The sequence below is a fragment of the Apteryx mantelli genome, chromosome 28, assembly GCF_036417845.1.
Source record: "Apteryx mantelli isolate bAptMan1 chromosome 28, bAptMan1.hap1, whole genome shotgun sequence".
Lineage (NCBI taxonomy): Eukaryota > Metazoa > Chordata > Aves > Apterygiformes > Apterygidae > Apteryx > Apteryx mantelli.
In genome coordinates, this window is record NC_090005.1 from 339,874 (window position 1) to 356,515 (window position 16,642).

The following is a 16,642-nucleotide window of genomic DNA, read 5'->3' on the forward strand; positions in this document are numbered from 1 at the left end:
CTTCAGCCAGTGCCAGGCCTGGAGCAAGAAGGCCCCGGCTGACACGGCTGCTGCTGGCAAGGGCGCAGTCAGAGCACGTCCACAGGACACGACCCTCCGTCACAGCCGTGGCCTCGGCGTGCCCGGGGGCTCTGCAGCCTCTGCAGCACTGCACTAGAGGGGAGCAGCCCCTCTTCGGCCTCTCCCTGAGGAGACCCCTCCTGCGGACCCATTGCGTCCGGCTCTCGTTGCGCCAGCTGCAGAGACGGGCAGGGGTCGGAGGGACGCCGCCGGCCCAGAGCGCCCTTTGGCACGCCGCGGGGGCCTGCAGCACCGTGGGGCAGCCGAGCAGGACCCCCGCCTGCTCGCTCGGAGTCTTGCGTCAAAGCAAAGCGCCTGCCGCGCTCTGCAGCCTGCGGCCACGAGAGGGTTGGCAGAGCGGGGCGAAGCGGCAGCTCCTGCCCCGGGCCGCCTGCCAAGGCTCCGCGCTCCGGGTTTTTCTTGCCCCTGGCCCCCGCCCCGGGCCACCTCCCGCGGCCGCGCCCCGCTCCGGGTTTTCCCCAACCCGGACCCCCGCCCCGCTCCGCCCCCCGCGGCCGCGCCCCGCTCCGGGTTTTCGCCGCCCCCGGCCCCCGCCCCGCTCCGCCTCCCGCGGCCGCGCCCCGCTCCGGGTTTTCGCCGCCCCCGGCCCCCGCCCCGCTCCGCCTCCCGCGGCCGCGCCCCGCTCCGGGTTTTCGCCGCCCGCCGCCGCCGCTCCTGCTCCGCGCCGCCATGTCCGCCCCGCCGGCCCCCGCCGAGCCGGCCCCGGCCTCGGCCCCCGCCGTGGCCCCCGCCGAGCCGGCCCCGGTCCCGGCCCCCGCCCCCGAGCCGCCGGCGGGCGGCGGGGACGCGGCGGCGGCCGAGCACCGCGCGCTGGTGCTAACGGGCTTCGGCGGCTACGAGAAGGTGAAGGTGCAGGCGCGGCGCGGCGGCGACCCGCGGCCCGGCGAGGTCTCGGTGCGCGTCCGCGCCTGCGGCCTCAACTTCGCCGACCTGCTGGCGCGGCAGGGGCTGTACGAGCGGCAGCCGCCGCCGCCCTACTGCCCCGGTATGGAGTGCGCCGGCACCGTGCGCGCCCTGGGCGACGGCGTCCGCGGCCGGCAGGTGAGGGGCGGCCCGGGGGTCGGCGGGGCCCGGGCGGGGGGCCGCGCCCTGCCTTGCCCTGCCCTGCCCCGCCCCGGCGGCGGGAGCGGAGCCCTCGGCCCTGCGCGTCCCTGCGGGGCCGGCGGGGCGGGGCGGGGGGGGGGCGGCCCGGCGGGGCGGTGGAGCCGGGAGCGGGGCGGGGGGGCCGCTGCAGCCCGCTCGCCATAGAGCAGCCCGGCCGGGGCGCGGCCCGGTTCCCAGCCGGTCGGTCCCGCGCGGGACGTACCGGGCGGCTCGGCCGCGCTGGTCGCGGTGGTTTAGGACGCTCCTTGGGGGCGCAGCTCCCGAACGGTCTCCCGAAAACCCTGGTTCGTTAGGGACGGTCCCTCCCCTCGAGGAAATGCCTTGGCCCGTCCAGGGGTGACTGCCGAGCCCACGTGGCCGCGAGCCCTCCTGGCCCTGCCTCCGCCCGCCCGGTGCTCGCTGCGCGGGAGATGTCCCCCGCCTGGAGGGCCAGAGTGGGTTTCAGGGCCGTCTCGGCCTTCCCGCTTGAGGCTTTGCTCACGAAGGTTTGCTTGCAGTTGCACGTGCTTTTTCCAGGATAGATCCTGTTGATTTAAGTATTGCCCCAAGGCTCTTGCCTGTTGGCAGAGTGATCCTTGCAGGGGCAGCAGAAGTATTTCAGGTCCTTCAGACTCCTGCTCCCAGCTTGGACCAGGGCCGGGCACAGCCCCCTGCCTCTGCCTTGCTGGGATCCTGTCTGGGGATGGGGAAGCTGGGCAGCATGTCGGGCGTAAGCCTGAGCTGCAGGAGCCTGCAGTCCCTCTGGAGCATCTGGCACGTGACCAGATCCGTAGCGAAGTGCCATGCTGTGCTTTGCCTGATTAGTGGTGCGCAGGCTGCAGGCGCCCGTCCAAGCCCAGGAGCGGCGCAGGCACTGGGGACCTGCGCGCTGGGTATGCCGCGCATGTGGCTGGTGCTGGTGTGCAGAGGGCAAGGGTGTGGTGACTCTTCTGCTAGCCCAGAGCTCGTTTCAGACGAGCCTGTGGTTTTTCTGGTTTTAGGTTGGTGATAGGGTGATGGTACTGGCTAGATCAGGACTCTGGCAAGAAGTCGTGAATGTGCCGGCCAATCAGACCTGGTTGATGCCTGAGGGAATGAGCTTCGAGGAAGGAGCTGCTTTTCCTGTCAACTACATTACTGCCTACATGATCCTCTTTGACTTTGGAAACCTGAGACCCAACCAGAGTGTCCTCATCCACATGGCTGCAGGTAAATAGTTGTTGCCAGCCCATGCCATGACTCTTGGCCTCAATACACAGCTTCTTAATGGGGGGGACACAGGTCACGAGGCAATGGCAATAGTGCTGACAAAATATCATCTGCCGGAGATGCAGGTGTCACATTGACCCAGACACCGGCATATCCCCTGGAAACTAAACTACTGCACAGTCAGACTGGTCTTGCTGCCTCCGAAGCCCTGGCGGGGGTGTTAAGGGGCTAAACCCCTTTTGCAGAAGCCTGACTTATTCTTCCCTGGCCTGATTTGCAAGTTTTGGTCTGCCTCAGACAAAGCCTTTATTCCATGCCCTACTGGAGTTGCAGGATTGGTACAAGCAGGGATAATTTACGTGTCCAGAGGCTTTTCAGCTGCTCTGATTCCCTCTTTGCTTCTAAGTCCTTCTCTCTGCTTATTTTCAGGTGGTGTGGGAACTGCTGCTGTTCAGCTGTGCAAGACAGTAGAAAACGTCACCATCTTTGGCACAGCATCTGCCTCCAAACATGATGCACTCAGGGAGAGTGGCGTTGCTCACCCGATTGACTACAGAACGATAGATTATGTAGAAGAGGTCCGGAAAATCTCTCCCAAAGGTACTGTGTGGTGGAGGATTTCTACAACTGTCTTGCATTTCTTTCAAGTACAAAGAAACTTCTAGCTATTTTCAATTCCCTCTAGGTGTTGACATTGTCATGGACCCCCTGGGAGGATCTGATACATCCAAAGCATTTCACCTCTTGAAGCCAATGGGCAAACTCATAACTTATGGTGAGTGTGAGAGCTGTCTGCTGAGCAGTGTGTCCAAAGCCTGGGCTCCCGTTTGTGAGGGACCATGTGATAGCAGGGTGGGTGTGATCTGCATGGGAATGCTCTGCATTGCTCTGGGCTTGGTCACAAGGCCATGAGGGAGCATCACAGTTGTTTGCTGCTGTCTTAGTTAGAGTTCAGTTATTTCATCAGGGTTTTTAAGATGCCCCACTTGGGTGGGGCACTGAAGGGAGGGAGACTTGTGGCTTGTCCTGAGAGCTCTGGTCGTAGACTGCAGTGCTCTGCCCTCCCATGAGCAGATCGCTCATCGAGTGTGAATAAGTGCCTGCAGGGGAAGCTGGAATGTCCTCATGGAGGAACACTGGCACAGCTGCTTTGTCTGGGCTAACTTAATGTACACCACTAATAGAAACTGGCTTTTTTATTAAGGGATGTGTGGGTGATGAGGTTTGAAGTTACTGAATACTTATCTCTCCATTCCCCAGCCCTGAAACACTGTGATTTTGTCCCTGTAGACAAAGCACTCACACAGCCCCCAGTGGGATTCCAGACGTTTGCATCAGAGTGCTGCCTCTGTTGTTCCAGCAGTTAACTGTTGCAGCATGCAGCTTCCCTTGGGAAGCTTGGCTATGGCAGAAGGGAGTTCTGTCCTGCCAGTGTGGCTGAATGGGGCACGTAACCCTCTCTTGCCTCTGCCAGTGCTTCAATCTGGCTGTACTGCTGCCACCCTCCTAAGGGAGGAGGAGTTGTTCTTTATTTCTGCAGTACATGGGTGCTGATACTCCACAGTCTGCATACCTTGTGACCAGAACAGGTCCATGCTTTCACTGATGGTTGATTGGGCAGATCCTGATATGGTCCAGTTCTCACAGCTGCTCTCCATCACTGTGTCCTCTGTGAGCAGCTGTTACTGTGGGTATTATCTGACCTGTTATATGGGATGCCTGCTGCCTTTCATGTTGTGTTGACTCCAACTCATCTGTGGCTTGTCTTTTTTTTAGGAGTATCAAACCTAATCACTGGGCAGAAGAAGAACCTCATGGCTATGGCTAAAACCTGGTGGAACCAGTTCAGCATCAATGCCTTGCAGCTCCTACACCATAACAAGGCTGTGTGTGGCTACGACCTTGGAAACATGGATGAAGAGTATGAGCTTCTTGGAGGTGTTATAACCAAGCTGATTAATCTGTACAGCCAAGGCAAGATCAAGCCCAAGATAGACTCTGTATGGCCCTTTGAACAGGTGAGTCTGAGCTAATGTACAGGCTGCCAGCACCCGGAAAGTACTGTGTTTTCTGCACAGTAAGCTCTGGCTCGAGGTGAGCACCTTGTTCGTGGGGGCTAAACTGTTGTAAGTTGCTAACAGCCAGCTGTTCTCAGCCATTCAGCACCCTCCTCCCTTTTAAGATATTAAGGGGAAGGAAGGTGGCCACAGTCTTCTGCTCCAATGCACAGAGCTGGACAATGCCAGACAGCGTCCCTGTGGAATAGAGCAGGTGCTCAGCTGTGTTCTGTGGGCAGCAGCAGCCCATGAAGCGATAGGGTTATACATCAGACTGGAGACTGCCCTGAGTCTGCACGCTGTAATTATGCGGACACCTGGGAAGGTTGCTGCTGCCCTTTCATGGATGGAAGGGAGCCCAGGCAGTGAAGCAGAATGAGGATGCTGAAAGGGAAGCTGCAGCTTTTTCAGCAGCTCTGGTGTGCTCGATGCTACTGCATCGCTGTGTCTGAATAGAGTCAGTTGCTTCTCTTAATCTTTTGCTGAGGCAGGGGCTATTGCAGGGGAGCAAAGGGCTCGGTAATGATCTGTTGGTGTTACTGATCTGCAACTGAGTCTGAGGCAAATGCTTAAGGAAAACTGTGTTGATTCCAAGCCTGGCCCAGGTGCTGTTTTGCTTAAAAATCTGTAAATGTTTTGTCCTAGAATTGTGTAGGTGGTAGGAGTGTTGTCCTTCTGGCTGTTGGCTGTGTCTCTGCAGTGTTTCCCTCTGTGTGTCACTAGAGCTTCCTTTCCACGCCTCTGCTGTCTTCCACAGCTTGCACAGTAGAGCATCCTTTCTGTGGTGTGCATGAATTCTTGAGGAGTTTCCTGTCGGCAGTCTCGGGTAGCTGCCCAGCTCTGTCCAAAATGCATCTGCACAGATGTGCTCAGATGTCTGGCACTTGCTTGGACTGCTGGGAAAGCCGCCTCATGGATCCCCTCGGACTAGTGTGGGTGGACCAAGGGAGCCCAGGAAGGGTATGACTGCACTGCATGGTGGATGTGGGTCTCATGGGATTCCTGTTGTTTCTAGGTGGCAGATGCCATGAGGCAGATGCAAGAGAAGAAGAATGTTGGGAAGGTCATCCTAGTTCCTGAAGTACCGAAGGAAGAATCTAAGAAAGAAGAGAACTAACGAGGAGAGAGATGTGTGCAGATTGTGAATTCATGGTTTAACTCCCTGATCTCTTTGGGACCTGGAAATGGACAGATCAATAGCTTTCATCTTCATCAATACAGGAGCATCGTGGTTAAAGTTCAGATGAGGTTTGCATGCTCTTGTCATGGCTGGCCCTTTGCCAGATATGCCTCTTGCCCTAGCTTTATGTTTTGAAGCCTGTTTATTTCACACAGTTTTCTAATCATTTGTTTCTCTACTGAAATTCCAAACTAATCTTATTTTCCTCTGGCAGTGCAACTGAAGCTTCCAGGCAGCTAGTAATTAGCAACTGCCTAGCCTATCACTGTAAAATGAAAGTGTAAAATATTATAGCAGCTGCTGAGTATTTTCACAGAAACTGAGCCCACATAGTACCACTCGCCCTGTCACCTTTGAGAAGCATGTTCAGCAAAAGAATGGGCCAAACTGTGGAAGCTTCTTAAGTAGCCAGAGGAGAAGTGTGGCTGGCCTAGTATTATTCTAGCACTGGCTGCTCTGCAATTTACACTTATTACACTCTTTCTCCTATGCTTTCACAGGCCTCTAATACCAGTGCGATAGTAACAGGTCATCTCGTCCTTGCCTTGTAAATAATCAGCTTGGCATTTTGGAGTCTGTAGCATATTGCACTCTTAATTTGCAGTCACTTCCCTGTGCAGTCAGCAAATGACCTGAGAGGCTGGTCTGGTTTGTGTCTAAATACTGAAGAAAAATTTCAGTTAGGTACCGTGATCTTGTCCGTTTTCTGATCCCAAACTGTAAAGTGAGGCCAAACTGTGTCTGATTTTAGAGACCATAAGGACTCAACTGTGTCTCAGAAATGACTGGAACAATTGATGTTGGCTCTGTGCTTTATTAATGTTGGACTCCAAGCTGATATTATTAAGGCTAAACTTCACCCTCATGTTTGTATTTCCAAGGACTGCAGTGTGAAATCAGATGTCAGCAAGACGGGGATGAGCATCTGTTAATGCTTGCTTTGTGCCGTGCCATGCCCTGGGCATTGGGGAGAAGATGATGTGGTTTGGGAGGTAACTGGCAAGAACCAATCCTGTAAACCTGCTTTGCAGGGAATCCTGGGCTAGCTCAGGATTCCATGACAGTCATTCAGTGAAGCTGTCATTGAGTTACAAGTACAGATGGCAAACTGTCTAGCTCTGTGTCAAGCATCTTGGCCTGGGCATCTTGAGTAGTTTCAATTGCGCTTTCCGTTCTCTTCTAGCTATCTCTTTAGCCACTCAAACCAGCTCATGTGTTGTGGTTTGGTGCTGCAGTAGGGCTTGCCTCTTCTTCCCCTTGAAACTGCCAGTCTTGGGACTCTTAGGCTCTCTTACAGCACCAAGGCTTTAGGAACTGCCTGGGGTGCTCCTCCCAGACTAGAACTCTATTTCTCTTCTCTTTCTTCCATGCACTTGGAAATGTAACTGTGCAGAGGCCCAAACCTAATTCTGTGAGCACTTAATGTCCTGGGTGGTGCCCTTCCTTCCTGTTGTACTCTGTTTTCAGCCCTGGGTGACTGTGTTGCTCTCTGTGCTTGCTTTAGCAGTTTGAGACTTTGTCATGGATTGCAGGTACTGCAGGGTTTTAGGCTTCATTTTGGATTTGAAAAGGTAAACATGAGGGTACCAAGAAGAGCTGCCCATCAATGAAGAGCTCGGGCTCCAAGAGCAAATGCTTGCTACTAGGAGTGCTGCTCAACCAAACTCTAGGAAGGAAGGGCCTGCTTGGCTAGGGCCCTGTATGTGAAGCCCTGCACTGCTCAAGAACGCAGTGAAACAGTGCCATGAGGGTTTTTCTCTGTGAGTAGCAAGATAATGTGGCTTCTTCCTCTGTCAGCTGTATCCTCCACAGGAGGAATAAATGGTGCTTCTCCCATCTATCAGTGCAGCTTGTATTTCAGGTGCTGGGGTTCAGTCCCTAGTTTTGCTACCTATTAGAAATGCATAGACATAGACTCCAGAGGACTTGCTCTGGTTAACTTTTAAATATTAAAACAGCCCCATCACCTAGGACCTCAGAGAAGGGCTGGTGTGCAGTCACAGATCCGTATCTTTCCATTTCTTGCACTTGATATGTGAACTTCATAGACACAGGCTAATGAAATTCACAGCACAACCTTTTCTGAATCCAAAATCTTGCTGCTTCTGCTCTCAACCTGCCTCTATCCTGCTAATTTAGATGAAATCAAACAGTGTCTAATGCTGCTTTACCATGTCTGACAACAGAACGACTGTCTAAATTGATGAGATGAAAAGTCTGGACCTGTTCCTCTGTGAAACCTGACTTCAACTTGATGAAAACGCAACGTGTTCAAATGGCACACAGCACTGCAATCTTCAGATTCTGCAGATTTATAAAGGGGGAACTATCCAATTGTGTTTTACAGTAACATCTTTTTCTGCTTTACTCTCAAAGTGCATGCCCAGTGCCTTACTTGGATGGCCTTAGATTAGGCAGCATAGCAAGGCTTTACAGTCTAGTCCATCTTGATACAGTGTGAAGGAAGAAAGCAGGAATCTTGAAGCTTCTTGTAGGACACCTCTGACATGTGCTGCCTTGTGATACACCACAGAAAACAGTATCTCAGTGCCTTCTCTACATGCTTGTAAGGACTAGGAAGTCACCGGAGCCTTTCCCATTCAGGCCTTTCAAAGTACTCCCAAAAACCTCTTGTGATTCTTGCTAGCTCTGTTTTGTGAACACTGGTGATATAGTTTGACTTTCCTTGAATGTGGCACCCTCTTTACACGTACTACAGACTTTCCAGGGCCATCCTGGATCTTCTGTGCTCCTGAATCCAGAAGAGTTGTATTGTAAAGCAGTTGTCTCCCCCATAATGACTGTTTGGCTCAGAATCTGTCCTCAAGTGAGGCATTACCTGTTGCCTGTACCTTGGCTCTCTGGAAACAGTCAGGGCTCCCAGCTCTCCTAGGGTAGTTGCTAGTATATTTTCTATCTACAGATTCCTAAAGTACTTTTCAGGCTATGAGTTATGAGTAATTACTATGGTCTTCAGTTACTGACTTTGACTGTTTTTTGTCCCTCAGTAGCAACAATGTTTTCTACAGAAAGACTAAGATTAAAACCTTGTTCTTCACTGCCTCACTAATGAATGCTCTAGGTTTTTTCTTATAGTAGTCTTTTTTATGGACAAACATTTTTATGGGCCAATAAGTATGAAAGCTATGTCAAACAACTTTAAGTGTCTTAACTCATTAAAATTAACCAGCAGGTTGCATACCAAGGACCAAAGCAAAAAACCTAGGATAAAAAAAAATCATTCCATTCCAGATGTTGCTTAACTGTTTAGGGCAAACTCGTACGATCAGGGAAACAGGAGATTCCTGTGCTTAAGTTGTGCATGCCATTCCAGATATCAGAAGTGCAGTTTAATGTTTATTTTACTGATTGTCTGACCCCACAGGCTGTGCCATGAGGAGAGGAGGCCAGGTGAAGAGCATGAGTAATGAGTTCTTGAGCACAGAAGCAAAGGCTTCCTTTGCCCTGCCCTCTGCCTCTTGCGCTGCTGTGTAGGCACTGCATTGGGTGTATGTGCTTAAGTTACTAAGCACAGGGGTAACTGTTCAAATGCCACTCCAGTGTCATTACTGTAGTCACCTTTTCAGACTGACGGTTTTGGCAATTCTGGACTTGGACAAAATGCAACTCTTTTGCTATCACCAGGCAGCCTTAGTCAAGTTTTTTGACTCTAATTTCTCTCAAGCTCATTTGTGTTGCATGCTAACTGTAGAAGAGAAAAGGAAGCAGTCTCAGCTTGCACAGAGGAGCACAACCCCTACTAAGATCTGTAGCATTAGTGAAGATTGAAGATACTTGGGGGGGGCAGGAGTTTAGCTGTATATTTCATTTCAGAACATCTGTGTTATATGAAAATTGAGTGACCAGTGACAAGTAAGAAGTGTTGTGGGCATCAGGCTTTAATCAGTGCAGGATCCTGGCCCGCTTACAGCTGCTATCATAGGTTTAAAACCACTGTTGTTGCCAAATTAAGTCTCTGGTGTTCTAAGCCCTGGTGATGCCAAAGTGTGACTGGCAAGTAGTATGTGAGCATGATGTGAAATGCATTAGACTCTGAGCCTCTTACAACATATGGTCTGGTCTGTACCATCTGAGTCATGTTGATTTGCAGATCTGTGATATGAGTGACACTCATCCTTACAGACACTTGGAAAATCTTTGTTTAAAAAATATTATTCTGCTTTGTGCGTGTAACCAAGTTGGACAGAAAGCAAGTGTGCCAATGCTGTTTACATGACTATAATGTGTAATGCTCCTCTGTCTAATGTTACCATATGCCTTATGTGTTTCAAATGTTAATTAAAAGCATAACAAAACCCTCGGTGGCATGCTGCTCAATCTCCTGCTAGAGCAGAACCCTCTGCACCCAGCTCAGCCTCTAGGGCACTTCTGTTGCTTCTGCAGGCAGGCAGTGAGTAGACACATTCAGTTTATCGATTTTTTTAACAGTTCTCCCAGGGTGAGAGGATGCCTCTGCTCTCAAGGACAAATGTTAATTGTTGCCTTGAGTGTTGCATCCATCTTGTAACACTGTTCTGGAGGGCAGCTATAGCCATTTTTGTTTGCAAAGCCCATTGCTGGCCTCTGCACTTTAATTTGTGGGTGTCTCTGAGGCCAGACTAGACTGAAATAGGTGCCTGGGGTGACCATAAGACAAGGGATGAGCAACCACTACTAAAAATGGGGGAATAAAGCTTGTTTATTTGCATTTCTTCATGTCGAGACAGTCCATGTCTGTATATTCTTGTGGGAGGCAGCTGTCCTAGGAGCTGAAACCTGTTAATGTTCCCTCCAAGAGAACATAAGGCTTCCTGCTGGCCCCAGAGCAGGTGCTGGGGAGGGGCTGTGGTTTGGGGCTGTCTGCTTGAGGAATGAAATGTCTAAGTTAGCAGCTGAAATTAATGACAGCTCAGCTTTGCCACAGGCTCGGGTGGTGGCTGGGCTGGAACATGCCTGTATTAGCCAAAGGAGGAGCAGAATTGCAGAAGGTGGGGCTGGGCTGCAAGCAGGCTCCTGCCTGGATTTGAGTTATTGGCTCCCTGTTGAAAGCCACATGAGGCTCAGCCTGGCTCCGGTGTTGAAACCAGCTCCTGCTTAACTGGCTAGTGAAAACGTGGATCTAGTAGGAGCTGGAGTTTCAGTGAAGCTCAGATTCAAGGTGGGGCTCGGGGGGTTGAAGGAGCTGCCGTCACTAATGAACAGATTTCTGGCTACCTGGGGGGATGCAAGGAACTCTGGACAAACAACTGTTTTTGCCTGAGCTGTCAGCTTTGAGCTGTAGTTATGGCAGCTGGGAAAGAAGGGAAAGCAAAGGAAGGGGATGTGACTGCTCAGACAGGGAGTCTTAGGCGATGCCCAATTTCTTCAGGACTGTGCAAACCTCATGGAGATACTGGGCATCTGGATAGCCGTTCCTGTGGGGACAGAGAGAGAAGCAGTATAAATGCTGGTGATGGTGCCAAAACCATTGGCGGGGGGGCGGGAGGACAGTTTACTTTTGCCCTATCCTTGTAATAGGGGTGAGAATGGAAGTCCTGTTCCCTGGACAAGCAGCAGCTAGCTGCTGCTGTTTGCACTGCCACAGCTGGCACCTGGAGCTGAGTGCAGGGAGATGTCATGAGAGAAGTCAGGAAAAAGAGCTGCAAGTGATCAGGGCCCAGAATTCGTGCTCCATGGGGGCCTTAGGAGCGTAGGATGGGTAAGGGCTTTAGCTTCAGCTGGAGCGTGCCAGTGCTGATCTGCCACATCACAGCTGCCCTGCGAGATGGAGCAAAGAAGGTACCAACTCTGCCCTTGTGAGAACCTGGAAGAGCCCCAGGTCCTGGGATTTGTTAAGCTGAGGTGCATGGTTCTGCCCCTGTCATTGCTAAGGAATACCTGAAGGCTTTGATTTAGCTGAGCCATACCTGGCCTTGCCTCCATCCCAGGAGGTTTTGTGTGGGATATGGCCCCATGTCACTCTTCCCTCTCCATTGAAGGACTTGATCTGGAAGGTTAGCCCATGCTCAAATGCTTTCTTCAGCAGCACTGCTGTCTTCTGCCCTTCCCTGTTGTCAGGCAGGTAGGCATGGAAAGTTCCCCCTCTGTAAGGGTGTCCTGGGCAGGGGTCGCCAACCTTGTAATGAGAAGAAAACACTTTAAACAACAACCTGAGTGTGGCCCCCTCAGATCCAGCTTCTGAGATTCTGTCCAGCTCAAAAATATCCAGAAGTAAGTTTGTGGCCCTGTAGGCTGATACTCCCTTAAATTAAAGCTGGAGTTCATACACTCTTCAAAAGCAGCAAGCTTCTCCCAAACCCTGTGTAGAAATTTTGCCTTCCACAATGCAATACCTCTCCCACTTTGTATATGATGACTGGACCTATAGCTGTACCCCCCCCCCCGGCCCCACACTCCCCAAACCCATTACATTGCCTGCAGCAGGATGGGGAAGGCCCTTGTGGCTGGGTACCTACCCCTTGCACACCATCAGGGATGTTGTAAACAACCTGAAGTGTTAGGTCTCGATAGTAACCAGGCAGACTCTGCGACAGGGAGGAGAGCCTGAATGTCCCCGAGAGCTTGCAGCCTGGGGCAACAGAGGTGGAGCGGCAGCAAGCCGGCTGGGTACTGTCTGCTGCAAAACATGTCCTGCACAAGGCATGGCCACAGGGTGCCTGACATGTCACACACGAGTCCTGGCAGGCATCACACCGATTCAGAGGGGTCTTGCAGGTTTCCTGTCCAGGGCTGGGACCTCTGGTCTGCAGTGATGAGAGGTCAGGCTCCTCCTCCGCATTGGTCCTGCCAAGGGGGAGTAGGGCCCTTTCCTGGCCTCTGGGCTCTGCTGCAGGTGACTGCTCTGCTGTAGCCTGGTGCAGCTCAGGGGTGGAAGTCCTGTAGAGCCAGGTGGGCAAGGAGTGAGGAGCACCATCTGCTGCAGGAACTGGTGACCGCAGATGTCCCCTCTCTTCCTTGCGGCCTCCTCTGCTCTTGTGTCTTGCAAACTGGAATCTGTCTGGCAAAACCTGCTTTAGCCGTGCAATGTCAGGTTCCCCTGTAGACAGCTTTGTCTTCAGCAGTTCTTGGGACTCCCTCAGGCCAGCAGGACTTTGGTTATCCACTCCAGTAGGGCTGAGACGGCTGCTTCCTCCCTGCACAGCCCCAGGATCTGCATAGTCATTGGTCTCCTCCTGTCCCAATGCTTGCTGGAACTGCCAAGGGCTGGGAGCTTTCATTTCCTCAGGCCCTTGCAGCTGGAAAGCCCTGAGCTCAACTGAGTGGGCTGCTTTATCATTAATGTCCAGGTGCTGCAGGCCCATATGTAGGGACTCCAGGCTTTCAGGAAGGGCTGCACCCAGCATGGCATCCTGGCTTCTGCTTGGCTGGATGGCACTTGGCGGCTCTGCACTCAGAGCTCTTGCTGGTCCTGGAGACACGGAGGAAGCCTTCAGGGCACACAGTCTCCTGGAAGAAAACACCTGGAAGGCCTCAGTCACTCCTGATAGCATCTCCTTGGGGCAGGCAAGATATAGCTTGTATTTGTCTTTGCTTAGTCCAACCTTGAGGGAACTTCCTTGCAAGAGGCTGCACAGTTCACTCAGGGCATTGTCATCTGGCCCATCTATAGCAAGCTCTGAGTAACTCATACTTTGACACACGAGGTCAGGACACTTTTGCACAAGCTTTTCCACCTTCCATTTAGCCTTGCAAAGCTTGTTCCTGTCCTCTGCCTGCAATGTCAGCACAGTGCAGTCCCCAGCACGATGCTCTGAGATCTGCACACCTCCATCCCTGCACAGTTCATCAATAGCAGAGCAGCAAACGTTTTTCAGGTAAGACCACTGCAGAGAGTCCAGACTCATGTCTTCACTCACCCTACTGCCTCCACTGATGGCCCTGGCAGTGTCTTGAGGCTTGTTGCTTTCCTTTGACTTTGGCAGGGAGAAGCTATTGGAGCGTCGCAGCGAGGTCTTAGATTCAGAGGGTTTAGCATCCAAAGTGGAAGAGGTCCTTGTTGTGTCAAAGAGATTCAGGGACTGAAAGGTACCAGACAGGCTAGTGAGGGGTCGGTGCTTGATGAGAGTTGAGCCTTTAGAGTCTCCAGAATGCTGCAAAATACTGTTTTCGTTGCTCTCAAAGGGAGACAGGGTCTTGGGTCTTGTAAGCACAGCCCCTCCTTTCACACGGGCCCATTCTTTGGGGTCCTTCTGCTGAGACCCTCCTGCTGACCCGGAGCCCACATTTGTTGCAGTGACACAAGGCTGCACCTGCTGGTTCAGTGCTGTTGGGTCACTTGGACTGAGGGCATCTGTCTCTGATAAGTGCTTTCCAGAAAGCTGTGCTTGTCCCACCAGTGGAGAGTCCTGATTCAGCAAAATCCCTGGGCTGGCCTGAGACCTGCTAGCTTTCGGAGTGCTGAAGTTGGCAGCGAGCTTGGGCTCGCCTTTCAGCTCCAACCTTCCTGGGCTCAGCCTTGAGGGTGAGGCATCCATGGGGCTTTTGGGCTTGTGCAGTGCAGCCTCTGTGGTGTGGGAGGTCACCGGGTGTGACGGCAAGGAGCTGCTGAGCTTGCTGACTGTGTGCGCAGCCTTTCTTCTGGTGCTGAAATCTCGAAGATACTGCCTGGCCTGGGAAACATCAACCAGGTTTCCAATAAGATAAAGCTGCCTCTCATCCTCATGGCAGAGCAGCTGGGGATACAGTTTCTGCAGCTCACGTGACAGAGGAGTCCTCTGTGTCTGGTTATCCGCATCCAATCCTCTCTTGTCAATCTTCTCCTTGCGCAGGCTCACTTCCAACTGCTGGTAGAGCTGCTGCAGGGCCAGGCGGGCCTGTCCCAAGGCATCCATGTCCCCAGACACACCTGCAGACGGTTGGAGGTACAGTATGACAATGCCATCGCTGCTAACGTCCACCACATCCACATGATGCTGGTGTAGCACACGATGGTACTCGTGAGCACAGAACCTCTGCATGTACAAGTAAATATCTGAGTCCATCACTAGGGAAAAGTCCTCCAGCTGCTCCATGGCTTCCCCATCCACTGGAACCCGATGTGATGGGACCTCAGCTGCCTTTTCACACGCCTGGTCCCAGTGTGCCAGTTTCACTGTCTTTGGTGCTGATTCAACAGAGACGGGCACTTGCTGCTGATCATGGATCTTGGTGCCTTGGGCCTCATGGCTGGATCCTGGCAGGAGAATCTCTCCAACTGGTTGGCTCTTGATGTTCAGGCTGCACAGCAGATCTCTGCTGAAGGCCTGCAGCTCAGTGAATGGTCCCTTGACTATGCAGTGTGTGTCCTTGGAGTCAAAGTTGATCTGCACACTGCTGTAGCCTTTATGCAAGGTCCTCAGAAGGGTTTTGCCAGCAGGAAGCTTCCCATAGTCGACTATCATGTAAACATGTATGAAGATCTGCAGAAACAGGGCAAGGGGGTGAAAAAGCAAGGACCAACAACAATCCGCCTCCAAGGTGCAGGGGAGGTAAATGCACCTGGCACTTGCCACAGTCCCTGCATTATTATGACAGAAGAGATGACACAACCTGCCACCCCCATCTCCCAGCATCTGGCTTTTCAGATTAGGTGGGAGCATAACACAGGCAGGACAGAAAGCTCCAGCCAGCTCAAGCAGATTTTGGACCTTCTACCCAAACTGCACAGAGATGCAGCCCCACTTGCACATGCTGCGAGCTGTGCAAACAGTTCAAAACCAAGAAATTCACTATTCTGGCTCAAATACAATCCCTTCTCCATCTGACATGCAGTTGCTTTCTTGCGCTCCTCACCCTCCAGCTGTAGTCCTTCAAGCAGTCTGGCACCACAGACCTGGGGAAAGGTCTCCAATGCCAGGCTGGCTAACCGTCACACCTGTGCTTTCATCACCCAGACCTGAAGACATGAGACATGGCTACTGTCCACCCTCCTGAAACCGGAGGAAGACACAAGAACTCACCAGTGCCTCTTGGGCACCAGTGTGTCTCCTAACCTCTCCTGAGAGGGAGAGAGAGAGGAAAAATACTCACTTTGCCCATCCAGCTAATGACATGGCAGAGGCATTAACAGAATCCCCCCATGGGCCACCAGATGGGCTGGGGAAGTGTTCCCCGCCAGTCTTATTATTCTCCCTTGCTTTGACAGGCACAAATACCAGACAACCAAGTGCAAAGCCTGCTCGGCTGTCCCTGTGTTATTAGCATGAAAAAAAGATTAATTCCTCATTTGAATATGAATAAAAATGAATTTGCTTTAAATCTCATTAGGAGGGCAGGAAGGCGCACGGTGCCCCTTCCCACGTATGTGTGCCGGCGCGGGGTGGGCGGCTCGCAGCTACCTCGTCGGGGCTCAGCTCCGGGGCGTGCGCGGTCACCTCCAGGGGATAGCGCTTCCCTCCGACGGACAGCACGTGCTCCTGGGCCTCCAGCACCCGCTGGGCCACTGCACGGGGGAAAGCGGCAGGCGTCAGCGGCCAGGCCGGGCCGGGCACCGCGGCCTCGCCCGGCTCCCCGCGCCTCACCTGCAGCCTCTTCGAAGGTGACGAGGGCGCAGGCCGGGGCGCCGGGCAGCACCCGGACATCGGCGATCTCCCCGCCGCTGTGGCGGGCGCGCAGGAAGTGGATGGTGAGCTTGTCGGCCACCCGGTCGGGCGGCAGGTCGGCGGGGAGGCCGCTCACGCGCACCGTGCGGCCCGCCATGTCGCCGCGCCGCGGGAGGACGAGGCCGTGGGGAGCGGGAGGACGGAGGCCGCCGCGCCGCAGGCCCCGAGCACACGGCGCCTGGCCTGGACCCGGCCCCGAGGCGGCGGCCGGGCGCCCTCGGCACAGCGCGGCAGCCCCGGGGGCCCCGGCCGCTCCCCGGGCCCCGTCACCGCCCCGCGGCCCCGCTCGACCGCAGCCCCGGCCCTGCTCAGCCGCTACCTGCCGCCGCCCCGCTCCGCTCCCGACCCCGCCGCCGCCCGCAGAAACGAAAGCGAAACCGGCGCCGCCCGGGGCCGCCCCGACCCGCCGGCGCCGCCCCGGGGCCGCGGCCCGGCCCCGCTTGGCTCGGATC

At 53.8% G+C, this 16,642-nt stretch overlaps 2 protein-coding genes across 2 annotated transcripts; one reads left to right on the forward strand and one right to left on the reverse strand.

Annotated features, from left to right (window-relative positions):
* Window positions 1-750: 750 nt before the first annotated feature.
* VAT1 (vesicle amine transport 1) lies at window positions 751-9,926 on the forward strand. Its single transcript, XM_067312159.1, has 6 exons — window positions 751-1,122; window positions 2,166-2,373; window positions 2,803-2,973; window positions 3,059-3,148; window positions 4,150-4,391; window positions 5,446-9,926. Exons 1-6 carry the CDS (start codon window positions 751-753, stop codon window positions 5,545-5,547), a joined length of 1,185 nt encoding a protein of 394 aa, XP_067168260.1. The 3' UTR covers window positions 5,548-9,926.
* On the reverse strand, window positions 8,688-16,287 carry LOC136994334 (uncharacterized). The gene is made up of 5 exons (XM_067311766.1): window positions 16,110-16,287; window positions 15,927-16,030; window positions 12,066-15,008; window positions 11,517-11,725; window positions 8,688-11,024 (listed from the first exon to the last, which is right to left on the reverse strand). Exons 1-5 carry the CDS (start codon window positions 16,285-16,287, stop codon window positions 10,955-10,957), a joined length of 3,504 nt encoding a protein of 1,167 aa, XP_067167867.1. The 3' UTR covers window positions 8,688-10,954.
* Between the last annotated feature and the right edge of the window lie 355 nt (window positions 16,288-16,642).